Genomic DNA, 23,269 nt, shown 5'->3' on the forward strand with positions numbered 1-23,269 from the left:
GAAGCTGAAAGATGGAAAGAAAGGACATGAAAGCCCTCTCCTCTCATAACTATCTTTGGGGACCGCCCAGGCTCCACTAGTAAGAGAGTAACTCAGTAAAGAAACTGGTTGTAAAAGAAGTACCACAAAAGTGCTGGGACCCTGAGGCTGCTTTCCAGAGAGGGGAAGGTGATTCAGATTCATTTCTTCCAGCCCTCAGTCACATTCCTGGGAAACCCAGGCATTAGCAATTCATCAACATTTCAGATACCTCAGAGAGTGAGCAGAATCCCCAGTCGTACCTTGGGCCTCCAGTTTCTTTAGGAGGCGGTTGTCTGTCTTATTCAACAGCTCAGTGATTTTGACTTTGGGTGGCCGACCTCGGCCCCGTTTCACCTTGGGGACGTCCTTGGTCTTGGCCTTCTCAGTGTTTCGAGGTCGGCCCCGTTTCCCAGTAATTGCCTGAATCCTGGATGGGATCTCCTCTGCTGAGAGCTGTACCCACTGCAAGCCCTGAGGTAATAAGGAAGACTCTTGTTACAATGGGAGGGAGTCTGAGCAAGCCACCAGGCCCTCTGAACCATTCAATGCCCAAGACTCTCCAAACCCCATGAGAGGAAGCTGCAGCTTGTCCATCAACCCTTTCTCAGACACAAAAGCATATTTAACCCTTGGGTGTGCACCTCTGGTGTGTCTCTCTCTTCAAAGAAATCACCAACAGGCATACGGGGACTGAAGCTGAAGTGCTCGCGGCGGACGTTGTGTACCACATTGCGGCTCAGGTACTATGAGGAGGAGGTAGAGTGGCATCAGTGAAGTTACAGCCCTACCACACCTATTGGCCAGCAATAGCCCAAGCAGAACAAGTCCCAGAGCAGACAACGCCAGCTTGTTGCCACTGGGCCCAAAAAAAGGAGTCTGTGCTTTCCTAAAAAAGTCCACGAAAGCTACATTACCTTGATCACTTCCGGGAACTGTTTCATCCTCTTCCCACAGGGGCCGTAATACCAGGTCTCCCCCTGCCATCGGTGGCTGCCCTTCTTGATGCGCACCTCTCTCCGCCACCTGCCAGAGAAGCACACGGGCCCTGCCGCCAGGTCACACCCCTACCCACTCTCAAGCCACCCAGAAGCCAAGCCCACTGAGCAGATGGCCCGCCCCTCACCTGTCTCACTAGAACTGCATGTAGGTGCAGAGGATCCTGCGATACAAGCTTGGCCAGAAGGCAGGCCTGGGCCACAAGCCCCTCAGCACCACAGGGGAAAGCAACACACCAGACTGCACAAGCCCAGAAAGACCTCCACCCCTCCCTTCACAAAGTCAGTGAGATGAGCAGCCAGAAACCCCCTCCCTAATGCCATTCAGGGCAAATTACTGGGTTTCCACTAAAGAGGATAAAAGACCTAAGAGAATAAAGGCAGAAGAGACAGAGGGTGGGGAGGCAAGCAGAAGAGTAAACTCACTGCTGACTCCATGAAATGACTCCGTAGAGGCCAGGGTTTAGTAAGGAACTCTGTGTTCTGAGCAACAGATTATTCTAAGACTAAGCCTTATCTTTCTCTCAAAACTTAAAGCAGAACTCAGACTTGGTGACCACAAGTAGCCTACGGGGGCGGGGGTGGGGAAGGTCAGGAAGGCAGTTATTCCTATAAAGCCCTTGGTGTGCTGGCTTGTCCATTCTGGTCTCATACTGTTCCTGACCTTAAAGTGCATTAAAAACAAAAAAAATCCCAATTCATGGGGACTAAGCCACTCCCCATTCACTGCTATTCCTTCTCTAAGCATACAGGACAAGGTAACTCATTCGGACATCTGAACCCTAGACCCACCAGCTGAATTTGGAAAAGATAACAGCAGTAGCCCCTTGAGGAAAAAACTGAGTGGTCACAAAATGAGGAAAGAATGGGTGAGAGGAGGAAGACCGTGACAGAGGAAGAAAGGAAGCCTAAGAATCTCATGCCCAGAAACATTATCACTGCAGGTAACTATCCTTTAACCCATTCTTGTCTAGCCCATTCCTCCCCATCTCAGATGAGAGGAGCTCCCTTCCCTTTTTCCTAGAGTCATTCATTAAATGTGTCAAAGGTCGATGCATGCAGCAAACTAGAGCATTTACCCATGTTGGAGGGGAAGACGAACTTCTTCTGGGGTAGCAATACGTCTCCTCAGGACATCACCTTGGGGAGGAAGATAGGGGATACCCAAGTTAAGAGTTCAAGCAAAATACTGAGACGACAGGCCAGTGAGGAAGGGCTAAATGCCTCATGAGACAGAAACTTTTCCTGGAACCAGCTAGGGGTGGAACAGAATCTAGACACTCACCACTACCAGAGGGAGTGACTCCTCCTCCAGTGATCTCTTCCAGGTCAGCAGTCGTCTCAAGGAAGCTGCTGACATTCTTATTTGCTGGGGAGGCTGCTGGGAAGACAGCTGCTGGGGAAGGTGCGGGGGAGGCTTTTGGGGAGGTCACTGGGGAGGCTGTCAAGGAGACTTCAGAGGAGACGGGTGGGAGGGCTGCTGAGGAAGTTGGAGAGACTGTTGGGAAGGCTGCCGGGGAGATGGCTGGGGAAATTTCTGGGGAGGCTGCTGGAGAGACTTCTGGAGAGATTTCCGGGGAGGCTGCTGGAGAAACCGCCAGGGAGACTGCTGGCGAGGCTGTTGGTGAGACTGCTGGCGAGGCTGCTGTACGGAGCTGAAGAGTGGATGACTGGTCAGGGGCTGGCTGGGTCAGAGATGGTGGGAAGTCTGAAGTCTGAGTCTCCATGTCTTCCTGTTCTGCATCACTGCCATTATTCAGGTCAAAGCTAGTATCTAGAATCCAAAGAGACAGGATGGCTAAAGGAAGAATGATCATATAAAACAAGAGAATCTACTCAGACAAACCTGGATGAAGCTAAACAAGGTTACTTCAAGGGCTTTCCCCTAGGGTTGGAAAAAGAGAAGTAGCCTCTGGCTCTCTTCCCCTACCGTTCATGAAGGTTAAAGGGCAAAACTGCTGCTGCTGTCACTGTGTGAAGAAATACCTTTCACCTGGAGCCAGTAAAGGCCTCTGGCCTCCTTTCTCCCACAAACTCCAAGTCTCACCCCACAAGTTCTTTTGGGCACAGGGCAGAAGTCAGAGCGCTTTTTTTAGTCCCACCACACACTATTCCATGGCCTCCTCAGCTCCCAGGAAGGCGCTCTCACAGAATCCCCACCCCTAAGGCCTGCTCTCTCACCTCTGCCCAGGCCAAGGACTTCCTCTGCCCTAGCTCTCCTCACTTACCTTGCAGAACAGACTCCCCAAGGACAGGTGGAGAGGTGGGGCTGGCAAAGATAGAGGCTGAAGTTTGACTGTCATCTGCCAGGAGACTGAAGGCAGTGGCATTATTGAGGGAAGGACAATCGAGGGCAGAGATCACAGGGCTGTCCTCAAGAGGCAGCTTGTCCTCTGCGCCCATCAGCTCTGTGTCATCTATACCGTAGAGTCCTCCAGTCACTGGCTCTTCAGGGGTGGAAAAATCAGAAAGCAAGAGTTAAGAAATACTAGTCTGAATATATCCAGTTCTAGTTCCTATATTGTGAAGCTTCTTTCTAATATTAGGGAAAGGCAAGGCAATGGTTTCTACCCACAGACCAACACAAAATTCTAGCACCTATCATAAAATAGGCCTTTCTTATATTTCAGTGGGGTAAAAGGTAATCGTTCAATGGCAAGTTAGTGAGAACCCAAATAGCCCATCTGTGTGGTAATAAGTCCCTATCCAGGGCTCCTGGCCAAAAGGAACACTGGGAGAGAACCTGGGAAATGAACCAATTCAGCTCAGAGTGCAGCTGGCCCAGTCAGGCCTGTGGCATGAAACTGTGGTCTGCCACAGGATCATCTGGAGACCCCAGTGCCCCAGATTCCCAAATACTTTCCCTGGCTTACTAACTCTTCCAGGTGGTATAAGCTGACTACCCTCTACATAGATATGTTGAAGGGAGCCAATCTCCAAGCCTACCCGGTGCCAAAGTGTTGAAGGGCTCCAGAGAGACTTCACTGAGGATTGGAGTGTCTTCCAGTTGATCAGGAAGATGTGAAGGATCATCTAAGCAGCTCACTGTGGGATCAGGGACCAAGACTGAGACCTCTTGGTGTAATGATTCCACAGAAGGGACAGAGCCGTTGTAACCACACATCTTTAGTTCTAGGAAATCCCAGGAGAGGGCAAAAGTCAAAATCAGTGCCATCAATGGGTTCAGTTAGCTATTAGTAGGCAATCTTTCCTAGAGGGATGGATGTTCATTCTTTCAACATTTATGGGTCCCAGTTCTATGTTGGGTACCGATCATACCGAGAACTTTTGAGTACACAAAGATGTGCGAGGAAGATCCTGCAGCAGGTAAAGAGGGGAAAGAAGAGTGGGGTCTGAGACAAGAACCCCATCATGTTCTCAGCTGTTTCCCCCATCCAGTTAAACAGAGAAAACATCCTGTGATTTTACAGGGTAGTCACCCTTGTACTTGGAATCAATAGCAGACTAAGCATTTATCTATTCTGAGGGGAAAGATGAGAGGGACTGCACATGTACCTATGCTAACAACAACAAAAAAGAAAGGAAATTGTGAGTAGACAAGCAATGGTGTGCTCTGCCTGTTCCTTCCCTCCTGCATGTGCCAATCACTACTTAGGGCTCAGCCCACTTTAGCAGCCAGTCTGGCCCTGCCATAGTCAAATCAAATTGGCCTCTTTGCCTCCTGCTGATGCCCCAACCCCTTCCTATAACTTAGAAGAAGGCTTTCTTGATGCAGGGTGTCTGTTGGGGCTGTTTCGGGCTCGCCCACCTGCCCTCTCCAGGCCAGCAGCTCTGCATGAGCTTGAAATAATTTGCACTCCCACTCTCGAGCTGGTGCTGCTGCCACAAAAACACCAGCCACTTGGCTCTGCTAATCACCAACATGCAAATCAGCCTCCACTGCAGAGAGCTGGAAAGACAAGTTTTCCTCACCTCAAAAAGCCACTGCGCCCCCCAGAGCCCCATTTTCCCTCTCCCAACCCAGCTCACAGACCCAGTTATACCTGGCTGCTCCTCTTCCAGCTCCAGGCTGCCTACCAAGCCAGTGCCATTCTCCGCCACAACTGAAGTCAGCTCCTTTTCTGCTGCCTCATCAGGATGGATACCACTGCCTACCTCCTGGGAGGGTGCAAAGGTCTGGATGCTGGATCCCAACATAGGAGAAGTCTGTGGGGAGGTGAAAAAACTAGGGGGTCCATTGGGCATCACCTCAAAATTCTGGTCAGGAAAGGAATCATATAGTTCCTGTGAATCGAAGTTAAGCCCCATGGGACTCTGGGTACCGTTGGCCCAGAACTCTTGGCTCCCAGCCCGAAGGTTAGTGTTGTGACTTGGGGATGAAGGTTGCCGGCTGCCCCCAAGGATGCCGTTGAGTGGGTATTGTCCCCCCGAGAACTGGGAGAGAAGGGGTGGGTCCTTGAGGTTGCTGCCAGGATTGGCAGATGGGTACTGTGAGTAGTTCCAGAGACAGTCATAGGCCACGTTGGGGTGATGGAGGTGTGAGGTGCTGGAGGAGTGGGAAGCAGAGTTCAAAATCCCTGAAGTAGTAGTGTGAGATACAGTAGATAAGCCATTAACATTCACATCCCCATTCAAACCTGGCAGAGAAGGAGGGAAAAGGGTCAGTTACAGCTATGTATGCAAGTAACACTATAAATTCTACTAAAGGAACAGCACTGACTAGAAAAAGGGAAGGTGAAGGGGTGGGGGATTCCCCCTCTACTGTATTTATAGTTTTTTGGTCTCCAGGGAACACCAAACCCAGATGCTCCTGGGTGGAAGCTTAGCAATCGCCGCTGAGGCTGCTGAGTAGGGGACTGGGGAACTCTCCCAGCCTACCACAAGCGACCAGCAGAGAGCTGGCTGCTCTTGATGCTCAGGGCTTTTTAAATTTTTTTTTTTTTAATGAAACTGTTCACAGACGCCCTACAGTGACTTGCATTCTTCCCCACCCTCATTCCCTGGAGGAATTCTTCCCTTGGAGTGGCATGACTGAACTCTCTGCCCCCCACCCCCTGCCGCCTTCCCCAGTGCCTGTTTGCCCCACAGTGGCACCAGAAGGGACAGCCTCCACCTCACTGGCACATGCAGATCCAGCACTTTGTGCTGGGCTAAGAATAGAATTTGCAGTCACCACAGCAGAAAGATCCCAGCTCGGAAGGCTGGGCTTGGCCCCTCCCCATAGGCACTGGAGGGTAATACGCAGGGGGGGAAATCTCTGCATGAGCAGTACTGCAGACTTCAGTTCTCAACACCAATGGCAGCCTCTGGACCGGAGGGCAATCAAATAAAAGGAACCAAGATACTAAGGAAGCTTCGGGGGACGTGGTGGGAACAGTCCTCCAGCGAAATAAGGGAGTTTCTATCTATCTGCAACCCCCTTGTGAAAGACAGGAGGGAGTGGTGAAGTATAAGCCTGTGGCAGTATTTTTCTGCTGCAAGGAAGGAGGCAAACATTTGTGCCTCCCTCTGCTTCCAAGCATAAAGTACCTGAAACCAAGGCAAGATTAGAGAGGTACTTGGCAGGGCCATGGTACAGAGCAACTGATAAGCCAAATCCAGGAAAAGACCTGATCCTGGCAGCAACACTTCCGTCTGGAATTATAGATGTTTCTCTCTGGGGAACTAGGTAAGAATTAAAAGTCTCCCTGTCCCTATCTTCTATCCACAAGGACAGGAGGTGGCACAAGCACTTCAAGCATCTGCTCTCTTCTCTGCTGCACAAACTAAAAGGCAAACACACCCCAACCTTCACCCAACCCCTCCACCCCCAGTCCTAGGGGAGGGCTACTCCAGCCTCTAAAAACAGCTTCTTAGAGGGCTGGCCCTTTATCTCTTTCTCACGGGTCCAACCTGGTTATCAGAAGCAGCAGCCGGGGACAGGGCTAGGGAACAGCAGCAGCCACCTCACCACTCTGGCAGTAGCCAGGGAACAGGGCTGACAGAAGAGCAAGCTAAGATGAAAAGGCCAGTATGTTTTTCTAATCCCTTCCAGCCTTAAAATGAAAAGTGTTGCTTCCATAAACCCCTAGAACTTGTTCTTAGAAGTTTGGCTTCTCTCCAGCAGCTGGAGTTCTGAGGATTCACTTCCTCCCTTCCCACCTGGCATAAAAGAGAGCTGTTGTGAAGTAGCCAGTCCAGAGCCAAACCTTACCCCATCAACCTGCTCTAAAGGAGCGGTGCCCACTCCCTCCCAGGCCATGTGGCCCTCACACTCACTTTTCCCTTGCTGGGGGAAGTTCATGGGAGACCCGTTAGTGTAGAGCCCCTCCCCTGAGGAGGGAGAGGGTTTCAGTCCTGAGGCAGCAGGTGCAGGGGGAAGGCCAGTAAAGTTAAAATGGTCGTTTGCCTCCATTTCTGTAGGAGGGGAGAGAAAAGGGAAAAAAAATACTGGCGGTTAAACAAGGTTATGTCACCTGGAATCTTCTAGAGGGAATGCCCCCTCCCCTCCATCTACTTTACTTACCCTTCTCCTACCCAGGTACTGGATTGGGAGGGAGGGGGGTTGCGGGGGGAGTGGGGAAGGAGAGAAGAGAAGAGGAAGTGGAAATATACTCCTAACCTGGGCAATGACCTCATAGAAACAGTGTTTTAAAAAGTCAGAACTGTGGAGATAAAAAGAGTTAGGGAGAAAACCAAGATACACACCTAGAGGAGTCTTCCCCCTGTATAAGCCCCACCCTCTTAACTCCCAGCCCAGGTTACCCCTCTATGTTAGATATTAGCCCTCAATTGCAACATTTAACATTCTCCATCCTTCCCCCCCACCCCCGCCAAGGTAAGGCCAGAGTCCCACTCTCAGGGTATACAGAAGGTTCTCAAAGCCATCTTTTTGACAGGAAAGCATGGACGTGTTGGCAGAAAAAGCATGTTTAATACATATACTGTTTTATTATTATAGTTGAGTTAAGAAATTTCCACGTTACCCTATCCATAGCCCTAGACATCTGAAGAAGATAGTATAGTTAACTGAGTAAAGGAATTTGAAAAGAATACATTTCAGGAAAGGTGACCATAATAGCAAAAGTCAAATCATCCAGTAACACGTCTACTCCTTTTTCATGGGAAATACCATGCTCTCTAAGAATATAGCTCACAAAAGTGTCAGAGCTGGAAAACTGATGAAATAAGAGAGTGTCCCAAGGAACAGTATTCTATTATGTCTACTGTGATTACTTCCCCATGTTTTGGTTTTGTGGCTTAAATGTAAATGGTCACTGAGAGTATAGCTAGGTACTTAAAGTTGTAAAGTGCAGTGGCTCATTGGGGAGTTGTATGGTTAAAAAGCTCTTCACCCTCTCCTGAATACGATGAGGTGATATACTACTAGCAATGATGATGAGAATAAATTTACCTTCAATAGAGCAAAGAGAAGAAGGAAGAAGACAGAAAGCAGAAGCTAGAATTACTGGCAAAGTCTGACACATCAATCAGATACTTATGATGTACTAGCGCATACTAATTTGTTATGTGAGAGACATGATCTGTCTTGATACAGAAAAAGCAACTCCTTTGGTTACCACAGAAGAGTAAAGGACAGAAGAGTTCAGGTATAAAGATTTCTTTATCAAGCTCCCAAGATGAGATAATAAGCAAACCTAGGTGATGTTTTAAATAACCTCTTAAAAAAAAAACAAACTATAAGTAAAGCTTTTAAAAGAATGAATAAATCAGTTAAGAACACATAAGACCACTGCCCAAGGTTTGCAAGAATCATATTCTTGAGCATGCTAGATAATGCAAATTAGCCACCATTAGGTGAATCTAACATAATTCTGAGCATGAAATATAAACCCTGTACAGTAAGTATATGGCATGACAGCTATAAGATTTTCCATGCTTGGGACTTCCCTGGTGGCAGTGGTTAAGAATCCACCTGCCAGTGCAGGGGACACAGGTTTGATACCTGGTCCGGGAAGATCCCACATGCCGTGGAGCAACTAAGCCTGTGCGCTCTAGAGCCCGTGCTCAAGAGAAGCCACCGCAATGAGAAGCCCACGCACTGCAACGAAGAGTACCCCCCCGCACCGCCTGCAACTACAGAAAGCCCATGTGCAGCAACAAAGACCCAACGCAGTCAAAAATAAATAAATTCAATAAATTAAAAAAAAAAAAAAAAAGATGTTCCATGCTTAATACCATAACTGTCTCTACCTTTATCAATTTTAACTGGAATTTAAAAAATAAAAGCAGGGGCTTCCCTGGTGGCCCAGTGGTTAAGACTCTGCCTGCCAGTGCAGGGGACATGGGTTCGAGCCCTGGTCCAGGAAGATCCCACATGCTGTGGAGCAACTAAGCCCGTGCACCACAACTACTGAGCCTGCGCTCTAGAGCCCGCGAGCCACAACTACTGAGCCTGCGTGCCGCAGCTACTGAAGCCTGCGCAGCTAGAGCCCGTGCTCCACAACAAGAGAAGCCATTGCAATGAGAAGGACGTGTGCCGCAAGGAAGAGTAGCCCCTGCTTGCCACAACCAGAGAAAGCCTGAGCACAGCAAAGAAGACCCAACGCAGCCAAAAATAAATAAATAAAGTAAATAAATTAAAATAAATAAGTAAATAAAAAATAAAAGCAATTTGTATTTTGTCAATTTAAGGGGGGAAAAGTTTTTAGGATAAACTCATTTCCCATACAGGATTTCCCATCTTCACTCTAAAATAAGCAGCAGACCCAAACGTGCTTTGCATCAATGAAGAAACTCGGTCTCTACAGAAGACCTCAGGGGCCCCCAGCATTTCCTTATAGTTAAAGACCATCCTCAGCACTAAGGGATCTGCAAAATAAGCATCATGAGATTAGTGACCCTTCCGAAATGAAAGACACCAAGGAGGAAAGTTCATTCCCTATACTCTAGGTTAGGTTCCTTCCAAAGCTTACATCACAGGGAGGACTTCCTGGAGGTCCAGTGGTTAAGATTTCGCCTTCCAATGCATGAGATGCGGGTTTGATCCCTGTTGGGGGAGCTAAGATCCCACTTGCCTCTCGGCCAAAAAACCAAAACATAAAACAGGAGCAGTATTGTAACAAACTCAATAAAGACTTTAAAAATGGTCCACATAAAAAAAAAAAAAAAACTTTAAAAAACAAAACAAAACAAAGCTTACATCACAGGGAATTCCCTGGCAGGCCAGTGGTTAGGACTTGGTGCTTTCACTGCCAGGGCCCAGGTTCGATCCCTGGTGGGGAAACTATACGCCGCCAAAAAAAAAAAAAAAAAAAAAAAAGGAGGACATTCAAGGATTCATTTCGCAAGTCTAGAAATGCTATGCCTGGAGAGCCAATCTCATCTGATCCCCACATCTCCTCTCCCCCAGTTTTATGCACAGCCACACCTCTGCTGTGCGCTGGACTATATTCTCCCACTCAATGATAGGCCACAGTTCGTTTTTCCTTTTTCTGTTTGAATCCACGAGGAAACTAGTGACCTTCTCATCTCTGCTACTCTGGGACAGCACAGCATTTCCTGTCTCACAAATTACATACTAATAAGCATAAATGGATGGCTTACAGAAATCAGATAAGTAAAAGGAATGGGAAGTTATCTAGTGCCTGAGGTCTGTTCCCCCAGGAGCCTCTACTGAGGGGTCATCAGGACCTCAATCACTTCATTTATAAGAAGCTTCCTAGAAACATAAAATACTCTGTGCTGTGCAGTGAGATCAGCGCAACAACAGTGAGCTCTAGGTGCAAATCCCAGCTCTACTACCACTAGCTCTGTGACCCTGATCAAGTTACTTAATGTTGCTGAGCCTCTACTTCATCATTAGTAAAAATTTTAGTACTTACCTCCAGGGCTTGTGAGGATTAAATGAGAAAATCTATATAACGGACCTGGCACAGCATGTGTCACCCAGCAAGCACTCAATAAATTTTAGCTATTATTATTAGACAAAAAAGAGTAAAAACTATTTTTTGTTTTTAGTTTTTAAAAAGATAGTCATGTCCAAAGGGTCAAAATATAATTTAAAACCATTACTATTTTTACTAGTATGGGAGATACTACAAAATCAGGGATGATCCTCCCAGCCAGACTTCCTTGTATGCAACTAGACTCTTGATTTCAAGAGAAGTTTTGCATGTGGGATCTTAGTTCCCTGATGAGGGATCGAACCCAAGCCCCCTGCATTGGCAGAGAGGAGTCTTAACCACTTGATGGTTAGGGAAGTCCCTACACTCTTGATTTCAGATGTCACTTAAATATAGGATCACATTATAGGAATGCAAAGAAAATGCGGGCAGCTCCTCTCAGCAATAAAACCAGGGTTACTTTATTTTAACCTTCCTACCCAAGATGCTTTTCACAATAAAGCCTGAAGGTAAATTATGTCCTCCCATCTAGAGCTAATAAGAAGAACAGTAAAGCAAAGGAGAGTGCCTCCCTTTGAACTAATGGGATTTTGGCCAAATGAAAAAAGAAATCAGTCAGTGCCCAACCCCCAGAATAGTAGACAGCTCTCCTGACCAGGAAGTACAATCAGGCCAGCACCCAGCCCAGTCCCAGTAGTATGTAAATGGATCTCTTAAGGGCCTCTAAGCTTCATTTATAAGAGTTAAGGGACATTGCCCCTTAAGCTTGAGGCAGTAAAGCTCTTGCCACATGGCCAAATAGGCTGCTCTTTCTCTCAGTTGCTACTGAAGAGTTACTACTCTGTGGACCTGTGACATGGTTTTGACAGAAAAGGGCTGACAATGCACAATGTTGAAATAAATGTTACGAATTTCAACACTGTTGCAGGTGCCCTGACCAACCCTAACACTCAGACCTCTGAGGCTACCCCCAGAAAGACAAGACACATTAACACCATCTAGCTGGACACTTGAGCAGTCCCTGCAGCTCCTTGGTTCATTCTTCCCACATAGAATACTAAAATTCCACAAATAGAGAGGTTTCTAATTTTGGGGGGTGGGGAGAGATTTCAAATGTCTATCTTTACTAAACAGTGAATGTAAATCTTGCAGTATAGTAAATAAATCATACTACTACATTTTAGATTTGTAATTGTGAATGTTATGAAGGATACTTCTGAACTCTACACATCTCTGGAATCATCCACCATACTCTAATACAGTGGTTTCCAACCAGGGTGATTTTGCCCCCAGGGCACATTTAGTTATGTAGAAAGGTACATGCTACTGGCATTTAGGAAATCAAAGCTGGGGATGCTCCTAATGATCTTGTAATACACAAGGCAGCCCACTACAACAAAGGATTAGTTGGTTCTTGCTCAATCAAGAGCAAGGTTGAAAAACCCTGCTCTACCACAAAAGCTGCCTCATTTCCCATTTCTACCCTATACCCTGGGGAAGATCCCAAAGTTTTCACTACTCCCAATTCCTGATGCTGCAAACAAGCATGCCTTCACTTTCAAATCTAAAAACTCCTTCCTGGCTAAGCTGTCTTCCTCCACCAAAAGAGTTCCAAGTGCCAAGCCACAAAATCAACATGCCTTCTTCCCCAGTAAGGATAGCCCATTCAGACAGCCCTGGTAACAATCTTCCCTTGGAACCCAGACTCAGACTACAGCCATACTGACTGAGACTCATTCTCTCAAAATGTCCTTTCCTTAACCCCCTTTTCCTAGTCAGGACAGTGAGGCAGAAGGAAGATGATGAAAGAAGGAAGATTATTATCCTAAGGGAGGCCACTCAAAGACAACTGCCATGTCCAGGCTGCACAGAAGAACACAAAGATGACTGTTCTCTGTCCTTCTTTCTTCTATACTATGTAGGTTCTACAGCATCAACCAGAAATTAAGTTCTACCCTTACATCTCCAGCACTTTAGTGCTAAGTACATTAAAAAAATGAAAGGAAATACTTGTTGAACTCATAGATTGAGCAAATGAATGAGTAAATCTGTCTTTTCTGTCACTACCAACTTATTCATCCAATAAAGTTTGTGATTTTTGCTCCCACCATTCTCAAGAGAACCAAAAAATTCAGCTTCATTCTTCACAGAGATAATTCCTAGAGGGAAGAAAGGCCCCAAATCTTGACATATTTTGGACAGATGTCTCATGCAGAAAATAAGGCCTGGAAACAGGGAAGCATGATTTAACTGAACACTCAAGGTATATAGCAGGTTTTAAAGTATTTGGCAACTGAATAAAGGAACCATATACTAACAATCTAGGCTAGGTTTTCTGCCACAGCTCTGGTCACTTCACTGTCAGAGGACTGGAAATGCCTTTAAATTGCAGGACACTAAAAACCACACTCCAGAGGTTGTAACAAGGTTATTTCCCTTTCAAGCTCTGATTGTTTCTCAGAATTTCAGCTCTAACAGTTAATGACTTCACCCCTTCCTTCAAAAATCTATCCCCCTCCCCCCTAAAAAAAAAACTGAGCTGAGAAGGCAGGTTATACAGTGCCCAAGCCCAAGAGAACAAAAGTAGCAGTACCACTTGTCTCTTAAGAACCCTCACGGTTTTTGGTTTTTTCTGGCCGCACCTCGCAGCTTGTGGGATTTTAGTTCCCCGACCAGGGATCGAACCCAGGCCCTTGGCAGTGAGAACGTGGAGTCCTAACCACTGGACCACCTGGGAATTCCCAAGAACCCTCATGCTTTAGTTTTTAATGAATATTTGCTAAACTGTTTGGTAATATTTTCATTATGTAAAATGCCCCTTTAATTATTCTCTTTAACTAGGAGAAGGACAGAACACCACGTAACAATAACACAATGCTACTTCTACTGCCAGTGACCCAATCCAAGAACAGTCTCCAGAACTCTTCAAAGAAGACAGGTTTTTTGTTTTGCACAATTTTATAAATCTCAAAATTATGAAGACCAAAAAGTTGGTAAAAAATGGTCCCTCTGACCCATGTGCAGCAATGCTGATAAAGTATTAACCTTAGACTATGAGGTATATGAGGACATCCATATCCTAAGAAACAAATCAGGAAGATTATCTGCCCCAGGAAATCCTCAAGAGTTTTATACTTCACTCTACGTCCTAGGAAATAAAAACTTTGGCATTACTGCCTCACTGTACACATCTCACACAAAGTCAAACATCATACCGGTTATTGGACTAACTTCCACACTATTTTAACTGTATTTTATTCTTTTAGTAAAAGAATATAGCAGACCTCTTCAGAGGTGATAAGAAAGGTCAACATCAGCAAGACACAGTAACCCTCACAAGCTTTGCTTCTCTCTTGGCAACACCTGATTCCAGAACCACAAGACTGCAAGATGAGCCCCTCAGGGCATTCTAGATTTCCGACTGGCTCTGAGGTCGGCCCACATAGGTCTCTCTACACCTCAAATTTTTTCCTTTACGGAGAGGCTTAAAAAAAAAAAAAAAAAAAAGTCAATATTAAGAAACCCACTTCTCTGAGAGAAAAATGCATCCATTTTACAAAAAGGCCATGAAAGGTTTACTTCATTCAGCTTTCTGATCAGTCGTGTATCAAATGAAGCCATAGCTATCTACTTTCTCAAAATCAACTTTTATTTCTCTTAAAGAGTCCAAAGAAATAAGAGTAGTCTTTCTCCTTCCTTCATTCTTTTAACTTCCACCAGGGAAAATCAATTTACTATTCTGTCAGGCCCCAATCTAGGTAAACAAAGGTTGAAGAATGGGGAACTTAAAATCACTGTCAAGAAAGCAACTCAAAGGAACCAATCAGTCAAGCAGAAGGGCAAGAAAAAGGACAGTGACACTGAACTCGTTTTTACTGTTTCCAGACTATCAACCCCAACAGCCCCAGTAAAAGGAGCAATGATGCTATCTTAACAGTGCCACATAATCATATATGTCTATCTGGTCCTATCCTGGACCTTTAACCTAAGAATCTACAATTCAGGTGGAAAATACTGAAAAGATTATTTAAATGTTAGGCTTAAGCAGTTTTCAGGATAGTCCAAATGATCTCGATACCTCACCTCTCAAAACAGAAAATCCTGTGGCCAACTCACCTCAAACCAAACCCAGGGTCTAACCAAATGCCTGGGGGCACAGTACACACAGTCCATCACTATATGCTATAGTAGAAATCTCCTGGAGTTAGCAGGTGGGAAAAAGAGAAAATCTGGACACATGACTTCGCACAGAACAAGGGAAAAGCTTAGCCCTCTCCACGAATGGTAAAAAGAGAGAAGATGTCTTTTATGGACTGAAGCATAAGTCATATGATAACTAATTCTCCTAATTACTTGGTACTGCAGAAGGTAAACCCTCCCCTATGTCAACTAACAGGCTTCCCACAGGGACTTATCCTTAGGCTAGAATCACCAGTGAGGAACAAGCCCACCACACTCACTCTACAAATCAGTCCCTACCCCCCACCACAAACCCCACTCAGTTTAATATTCCCCATTCCCCCCTCTTCTTCCACCTCTCAGAATCAACTTCATCACGTCACAAGCTCACTTACTCAAGTGCTCTGCAATACAGAAACTGTCATACTTAAAAATATATTTAATATTCGTATGTATATAAGAATATATATTAAGCAGGATCCCAAAAAGCCACTCTCATGACACAAAAGATCCCAAGTCTTCCTGACAGCTCTCTACACCGAGGAAATTTGCATCACTTGTGTAGCCCTGCTGGTGGATGAGTGAGTTTGATTTTTCTATGACCTCTAGCTCAGGGGAAAAAAATCCAGACAGGGAGACAGAGATGCTTTGGAGGGGGGGATTGGGATCAGGGAGTCAACTGCAGTGACTACTTCCAGTTGACAAATTAAGTTTCCAAAAAAAAAAAAAAAAAAAAAGTCGAACGAAGGACTCTCAGACCACATGGTTGGCAGGATCCAAGCTTGCCCGAAGGCCTCAGAAAATGAAACCAAATCTGATTAAAATGGACATTTCAAAACAACAAGAGACGCAGCAGCAAACGCACAGCTGCCATTTCCCGGCCACTTCCTGCGGGAGGCTTGGGGGAGGGGCTGTTTGTGTACAGATGGAGGTGGAAGCTATCCCCCCGCATCGCCCCCCGAAGGATGCACATCTCCCACTCCAATAAATCCTACAAAGGATGACTGCTGTTGGCATTGCCTTCCCCTGAAAATTGGGAACACCAGGAAAGAAAGGGATGATGCGGGATCATCTTTTCTGCCACGGAAATGGGGATCCCCTTAGTGAGGGATCCCCCTTGGAAAGGGCTCCCTCTTCATTCTTCCCTCCGGCCCCTAAGGCCGGCTCAAATCCGTACGCCTCAGCACCGGCCCTATCAACCCCCATCCCTGGAGTGGCGGATTCTCCCGAGACTCGGGGGCCCCAGGCCAAGCACAGCTCTACTCCAGCAAGGCCCTCTCCTGCTCGCCAAGCTCAAGAGAACGTGCACCCCACCCCTCACCCCGCCGAGCGGACACCCCGAGACCCCTGGAAACCCCTTTGACCTCCACTCACCGTTGCCAAAACGCCCCACTCCCCACAAACGGAGTGTTTAACCCGTCCAGGGAACCCCCTCACCTACCCTTCGCACTCGGGCAATCCCCACCCCATCTGAAGAGGTGGAGCCCCTCCCGGGGATTCCACCCCGAGTCCCCCACAGGAGTCATCTCCACCAGCCAGGCGGCTTCTCCGCCTCCTCCTCGCAGCCGCCGCCGTCGCCGGGAACCTCCACAGCTCCTCCCGCTCCCGCCCCCGCCGCCCCATCCCGATCTTCTGCAGGCAGACCAGCCCCCTTCTCCTCCCACCCCCCAGTGCAGGAAGACCCCCGCCCAGGGCTGGGTTCTAACTGGAAATAAGCTCGAGTCGGCGTCTCCTCCCCCCACCCCCCGGCAAGGCTCTAGGCGGCTCCAGAGCTTCGGTTCCCTGAGGGAAGCCTCGGATGAAAGCGGGGCTCCCTCCCCTCAGGCCCCCAGCCACAGACCCAACAGACCTGAGGCGGCGGCGTCCAGCCAGGCTCGGGGCTTGTCTCTCCCCGGGGGACGGGCAGTTCACATGGCCTCGCTCCGGGCGCCAGGAGGGGAGGGGAACGCGGGGGAGGGGGTCTGGGGTCCGGGAGGGGGGAGGGGGACGCGGCTCAACCGCGGGGCCCGAGCGGAGCCAACATGGCCGGCGGGGGAGGAGTGAGCCGGAGCCGGAGGGGGCGGGGAAGCTGCGGCCGAGAGAGAGCCGCCCTCCGCAGCCTCCGCCGCCGGGTCCTAGCGCCGGCCACCCGGCTCCCCGACCCGGATCTGGGTCCTAGCGCCGCGGTGTCTCCCTAGCCTACCGGGAAGCTCCCTCTGCACTGTGTCTCATTGTGGGCGGTAGTCCTGCATCACACTGAGCAAACTGAAAGGCGTGCCCTGATCCCAAGGTTAACCTAAAAGACTAAACCAAATTTCTAGGACCGAGGCATGTGCCACTCCTCTAAGATCATTTCGGGGGCAGTTATTTCCCAGGATGGGTAGTGGAAAAGTGGAAGTGTAGAAGCAGAAAGGTTAGTCAGGAAAATTCAGTCCTGGTAAAGGGGTGGAAAAAGGCAAGCTCCTGCTCCATCTGCTGCCCACTCACCTCTGTCCCGTGGGTGGCAGCCTGGTCCTGCCTGGATCACCACTTTCCTGGCGACATCTGCAGGGCTCTGGGGGTCGGGAAGATTCCTGTGGGTAGGAAAAGGAAGCTTGGCTCAGAGACCAGACAGGGAAGGCCTGAGTCTAGCCTAAACCTGGTCAGAGGGACAGGGGAGAAGCAGGAAAACTGACCAGCAAATAAGGTGCCCCAAATGTCCACCTATTCTATAGTTCCAGTATACTTTTTCTGATAGGGCTATATAACTAAGTGAAACCTTCTGAGAAGAGGAAAGAAAAATCTAGCAGAGGACTAGAGTTTAGCTATCACCTAAAACGTCTATTGCAGGGACCCAGAATGAAGAACAGTGTCATACATGAGGTTAGAATTTAGAGAATTTCTAGTTCAACATTCTGTTTGGTAGATGAAGAAATTATGGCCTGAAGAGGTTAACCGACTTGTTCAAGGTCAAACAGTGGATAAAATGTGACTAGAAACCAGGTTTCTTTTCCTTGCAACTCAACAGACTTTGCAGGCTTCAAGATAATTCCCATTCAATTCATTGCAATGCAGTTGTACAAACAGTTGCCTAACTGTGCAAAACTCAAGCTGAATATTCTGGAAGAGGAACAGACAGAGTGGGGATGATGAAACTCTGGCAGGTTGGGGGGTCAACAAATACTTTTTCCTTTGGGAGTCTGGGGAGGAAGGAGATCTGAAAACTGGGTGGGGCCAGAGTAAGGCAGGACCAAATACATTAGTCTAGATTGGATTTCCTTACTCCACAGGGGAGTGAGTTCTTCCTAAATTTGGGGGACAGACTTCACTCCCCACTACAAATGGCTCAGAGAAGCTAAGAAGGAAGTGAGCTTCACCAAAGCCTCAAAGTGTGTGGGCCAGAGAGAGAGGGGCTAAGAGGGTTAGGAGGGTTTCTGTCCCTCTCCTGAAAAAAGTAGATTGTCAGTGGGAAGGAGTAGACAGAAATCAAAATCCTTTTCTCCCCCATGACTCAGTAACAGATTTATAGGGTCACCTTGTATAAAAAATAAGGACCCCCAAGAGCCTACTGACCTCAAGTCCCTGGGTAAATAGAGGCCACACTCAGGGTAGAGGGGGTCCTTCTTTCTGGAGAAAGCAGGGATCCAGCAAACTTCTGCTAAGGAATGCTTCCCCCATTCCCAAAATAAAGACAGGTGAAGAAGAGAGCTCAGGGCATGGAACTGGCTTCCTAAAGGGCCGAGGAAGAGAGCTAGGTTTTTTTTTTTTTTTTCCTTTTCCTCTTTCCTTTTCCAGGGCAGATGAGGGAGAATCTTCCTACCTCCCGCCCCCAATCATAGGGCTGGCCAGTCGGAGGCGGGCGGCAGGGGAGGAGCCTGCGCCAGTCAGACGGGTGTAGCCACGCCCCTTCCCCCCCCACCACACACCCACACACACCCACCCGCTGGCTCCACTCCGCTCCGGAAGAGCCGGTTACTCCTGTGCCCCACTGACTGCTCCCACCCCTTCCGAGCCCCAGGCCTAGTCTCCAGGGCAACCCCTAGGACTATCCCGGCCAGGAGCGATTGGGAAGAGGGGTGTTGGATAGGAGAGGGCCACCTGGGATTAGAAAAGAAAGTGGGGCAGGATCCATTCTTTCCCATCTGGTGCAGAAAGACTACAATCACCTTCCTCCTTGAATGAGACCTCTCCTCATCCCATCTAATCAGAGGTCTTCCTTGCTCTTTGAGGAAGGATGAGGGTGGGGTGTCAATATGCCAACAACTGGGTGTTTACTTCTTGCCAGAAGCCACCCCAAGCAGCAGCTGTGCTTCTCCCCCCATCCAGATGACAGAAGGCAGACTGACCCTTTCTGTCCCCAAACATTCCTCAATCCCATCAGATGTGGCCAATCACCCACCCACCCCATCTCCCTTTAGGAAGCTACTAGAAAGAGGAAGGGGCAAATGGTCTTTTTTTCAGCAACTTGTGAGAAGGGTACCTAGGGAATACTCTGAACCTCTCACAAGCCAGGCCAGTGGGCGGGTAATAAAGAGAATGGGGAGGGAGAAATTAGCACCTGCTCCCCCTTTCTCACCCTCCCTGTGTTCCTGCTGCACCACCCTGACTGGGGTCAGCTGCCACAGTGCGTGGCTCCACGCAGGAGCCAGATGGCTGGGGCTGGGAGGGGGCGGAGACAGAAAGGGAGAGAGAGGGAATTCGTTCGCATCCCTCTACCTCTCTCCCTCTCCCTGTCCAGGTACTCCTGGAATTCAACCCCAAACACCACTGCTGACCACCCTCTCCTCCCGCCAGCTCCCTTCCAGCCTGTGAAACATGACTCAGAAGAGTCTGAAGCAAATCCAGACACCCTGTCCCCTCATTCTGGAGTGTGTTGTGTTGGGGGTAGCAGGGAATGAGAGCGCAAGAAGGGAAGGGGCAGGGCTAGGGTCGCAGGGGATTTGCAGGGAGGGGGAATTCCCCAATGGAGGTGGGGTAATTATTAAAGACCTCCCTTGTGCTCACTGGCTGAAGGGTTCACAGTGTTAATAGGGTCTAGTAGGGAGATGGCCCTCAACCTTGTAACCATTCCAACTTGTCCCCCTTCCCTGTCCAGGTTAATGGAAAACAGTCTTCTCCCCCTCCGTATTTTGGGGAGGCCAGATTCTCCTATAACACATCAAAAGGACCACAACTCATCCTTCTTCTCTCCAAATTGGTATGTGTCCCCTCAGATTCAGCACAGTCTTTTTTTAAACTCCCCAACGAGCTTCTCCATGCTGGTCTCAGAAGAGGATGGAGAAAGACCTAATTTCCTTAGGACTCCCTTTGCATCTGAATAGAGAAGGCTGGGCTTCCCAGGCTTTCCCCACCACCCCACCGCCCTTAGAGACTTAGTCCTAGAACCTCATCCACTGTCCCCCAACAGCCCCTTAAGCCCAGAATCACAAGATTCTGGATGCGCCCTCCCCCATTCCCTGACTCTGGGGTAGGAGCGTTCTTAGGCTGGACCGGCCCACCCCAAGTCCAAGAGGGTCGTTCCCACCTGGGCTGGTGCTGAGGTCGCACCCCCAAAGTCCGGGAGAGATGGAGTGGGGTGAGGGCTACAGAAAAGCTTTAGATGGGAGTTAGTTGAACTTGAAGGGCTAAACGGAGCAGGGCCTGAAAGTGACTCTAGTCTATGATAGCCCCCAACCCCCCTTACTACGGGGAAGGAGAGTAGTTGGGGTGGCGGTTATTCCCCCTCCCACTGGAGGTTAGGATGGCGTGGGAAAGCGATGGTTCCAGAGGGGAGGAGGCGAAACCCGGACCGCGGGAGATTTTTCTGGCGAGGAAGGAGCGGGGGAGGGGGAGATCCTGGGTCCAGAATAGGAGGGGTACCCGGGAGAGGTTGGCCGAGAGGCGTGAGAAGCCTCCGGATTCCGGTCGCAGAGGACAGGGGAGAAATGGACGAGTAGATAGTGCGGGGGAGAGAGGAAGGGCAGCTCCCGCAGGGGGAGGGTCAGATCCTGAGTCCAGGGCAGCGGGGATCCCGGGGCAGGGGACCGCAGGGGCGGCCCGCCTGGGGACTCTGGGACCAGACGTGGGTGCCGGGCCTCACCTGGAGCAGGGCCGGGCGACGGCGGCGGCGGCAGCGGCGCAGGTGGCCGAGCCGGGCGGCGGCGGCGCCTCCTCCCCCAGCCCTGGGCCGGCGGCGGCGGTGGCGGGGTGGGGGGGCGGGGGGGGAGGTAGCACTTAAAGGGACAGGAGCTACTGGGGTAGGGACGAGCGCTCGGGTAGGACTGTCGCGAAGAATCCGCTGAGGGAGGGGGAAGCGGGTGGCGTCTCCTAGGGGCCTGAACCAGGAAGGATCCCAGATGGAGGAAGAGAACAGATCCCAGGAAGAAGAGACAGAAACTTCTGCGGTGAAGTGGGGGATGGTGGTGGGTCCGAACTGGAGGACCTGGGAGAGCTCCACCCGCTCTCCGGAGGCACCGGCAAAGATCTCTTCACAAAGGAGGGCCAGGAAGGCAGTGAGAGTCGCAAGGACTCCGGAGGAATGGCGGTGTCGGAGAGGGAACTCAAGGCCGAGTGTGCTGGGGGTAACACACAGCGGCCCTACTAGATGAACAGGTTCCCTGTGTTTCAGCTCCTCAGGGGCTCAAGCCCTACAGCCGTGGAGAGACGCAGCCTCCTTCCCCCAGCACGACCCAAGTTTAAAAACTTCTGCAATCAGGAAGCCAGGAGGGCAAAGACCTCCTAGGCCTTTCAACCTCAGTGCTGCCTCTCTCTGTCTTCTTAGTGACTGAAGCATGGGGGTCGCCAGTAGCAGCCCTAATGAGGCTGGTGTGGGGCCGTGAGGATCGGCTTTCTTCTAGTTCAGCTCTCCCCCAGCCCCCACCACCCTTGTGGCAACCTCTGGGGCAACAGGAAGCAGCTGCTCAGTGCAGCCCCCCCACCTGGTGGTGGGTCAGGGTCAAGGAGGGAAGAGGGCAGGGACTTGAAAGGCCGGGGAGAAAACAGGGGGAGAAGCACCTTAAAAATCATCCAGTGTGACCGAAAGTGGGCTTTACTTTTGTGGGGGTAAGGCCAGCAGTGAGTGCTGTGAAATATTTCTTGAATCTCAGCAGCTTAAGTGGGAGGCGCAAGGGGCTGGGGCGGGGGTGGTGAGGTGGGGAAAGCCCCAACCTAAGGTGCACTCTTAGGCTCTTCCCCAGAGCTGGAGCTTGCCAATGTTCATGACCCCTTGGTCGGCAGCCTCACCAGCTGAGCCCCTGTGCCCCTATAGTCTGGTTTCCCCTCCTTCACCCCCCAAAAGAGCAAAGGTTAGGCCCCACCCCTGCTGAGTCAGCCAGGGAGGGAGGTAGGCATCCCTCAGGCCTTCCCGGGGGCTGGTCCTCTTACTTACCCATGTCGGGCTGGCAGGGCTCCAGGGCTGGGACCACCCAGCTCCTCACTGTCCTTGGTTCCCCCTTCACGTGCAGGCTGGTGTTAGATCCTCCCAAACTGTGAGGTGGGAACTAGCACGAATCAAAAAGCCAATGTATGCTTCCTGCGAACCACGGCCTGAACTGCTGTAGGGTGATGTCCCTGTGTGACAGACTAGGGTGGGGAGGGAGGAGGGAAGGGCGTGGCTTTCTCTGGGTGGAGAGGGAGGAGGCGGTGAGGACAGGGCAGAACCAGGAGAAATATGGAGGAAGGTTAGATCTGTGTTGACACCCCAGTGGCGTGGTACAAGAAGAGAGCGGTGAAGGGGGAAGGAAATAAATAGTTGCAGCTAGTGAGAGGGAGAAGGTTCTCGATGAATGCTAAGAGACATAAATGTGTGGGGGGAAGGGTGGAGGTATGATAGAAACAACCTTAGGTTCACAGTTCCTAGGTCTGCATCTGGATAACATGGGAAAACAGAGCAGAAAGGGCAGACCCATACCCTGGGGGCTTCTGCACCAGCTTCTTACCCACTCCAGAGTAAGGACCTAGAGGATGTGCCCCCAACCCCCATAACTCAGCATTTCCCCAAATCCAGGCTTTTCTAGGAGCAAACTACTGGACACAGGCGGCTCAGGGGCTCCACCTAACGTCCAGATCATGACACAGGAGAGACTGGTGCCAAGGACGTCAGAGGCAGATGGGGGGAAACTCAGAGGCCCCTACTCCACCCCTGGCACCTCTCCCAAGGCTCCTCCCCAGCCTTCAGCCCCCAGGGGCCTCTGAATTGGGATGTTTGTCCTGCCCTGCATCTACCCCACTTGAATGCCTCGGGGTGGAGCTTATAGATTCAGGCTCCTCCTTAGGACAAAAGCCCCAGCTGGTTTGTAAACAATCATTAGCAAAGAACCACATCCCAGCAAA

The 23,269-nt window shown here is 49.6% G+C and overlaps 1 protein-coding gene across 9 annotated transcripts in view; it reads right to left on the bottom strand.

The window, feature by feature from the left end:
• BAZ2A (bromodomain adjacent to zinc finger domain 2A) overlaps window positions 1–22,516 on the bottom strand; it is a 34,116-nt gene extending 11,600 nt beyond the window's left edge. For 2 of the 9 annotated variants that reach the window (XM_082350885.1, XM_082350881.1), the window contains exons 1-11: window positions 22,326–22,513; window positions 17,468–17,553; window positions 7,236–7,373; window positions 5,021–5,614; window positions 3,963–4,148; window positions 3,245–3,463; window positions 2,302–2,790; window positions 2,096–2,156; window positions 936–1,044; window positions 663–764; window positions 282–492 (exon numbers count right to left, since the gene is read on the bottom strand). In XM_082350885.1, coding sequence (XP_082207011.1) covers window positions 282–492; window positions 663–764; window positions 936–1,044; window positions 2,096–2,156; window positions 2,302–2,790; window positions 3,245–3,463; window positions 3,963–4,148; window positions 5,021–5,614; window positions 7,236–7,371 — 2,107 coding nt within the window. In that variant the 5' untranslated portion in view covers window positions 7,372–7,373; window positions 17,468–17,553; window positions 22,326–22,513. Of the gene's footprint in view, window positions 1–281; window positions 493–662; window positions 765–935; window positions 1,045–2,095; window positions 2,157–2,301; window positions 2,791–3,244; window positions 3,464–3,962; window positions 4,149–4,785; window positions 4,905–5,020; window positions 5,615–7,235; window positions 7,374–16,850; window positions 17,037–17,467; window positions 17,554–21,038; window positions 21,152–22,325 lie in introns of those variants that run through there. The other 7 variants (XM_082350887.1, XM_082350883.1, XM_082350884.1 and 4 more) reach the window with 7 other exon arrangements.
• Between the last annotated feature and the right edge of the window lie 753 nt (window positions 22,517–23,269).

Source organism: Balaenoptera borealis (genome assembly GCF_965194805.1).
Source record: "Balaenoptera borealis genome assembly, chromosome: 13".
Taxonomy (NCBI): Eukaryota; Metazoa; Chordata; class Mammalia; order Artiodactyla; family Balaenopteridae; genus Balaenoptera; species Balaenoptera borealis.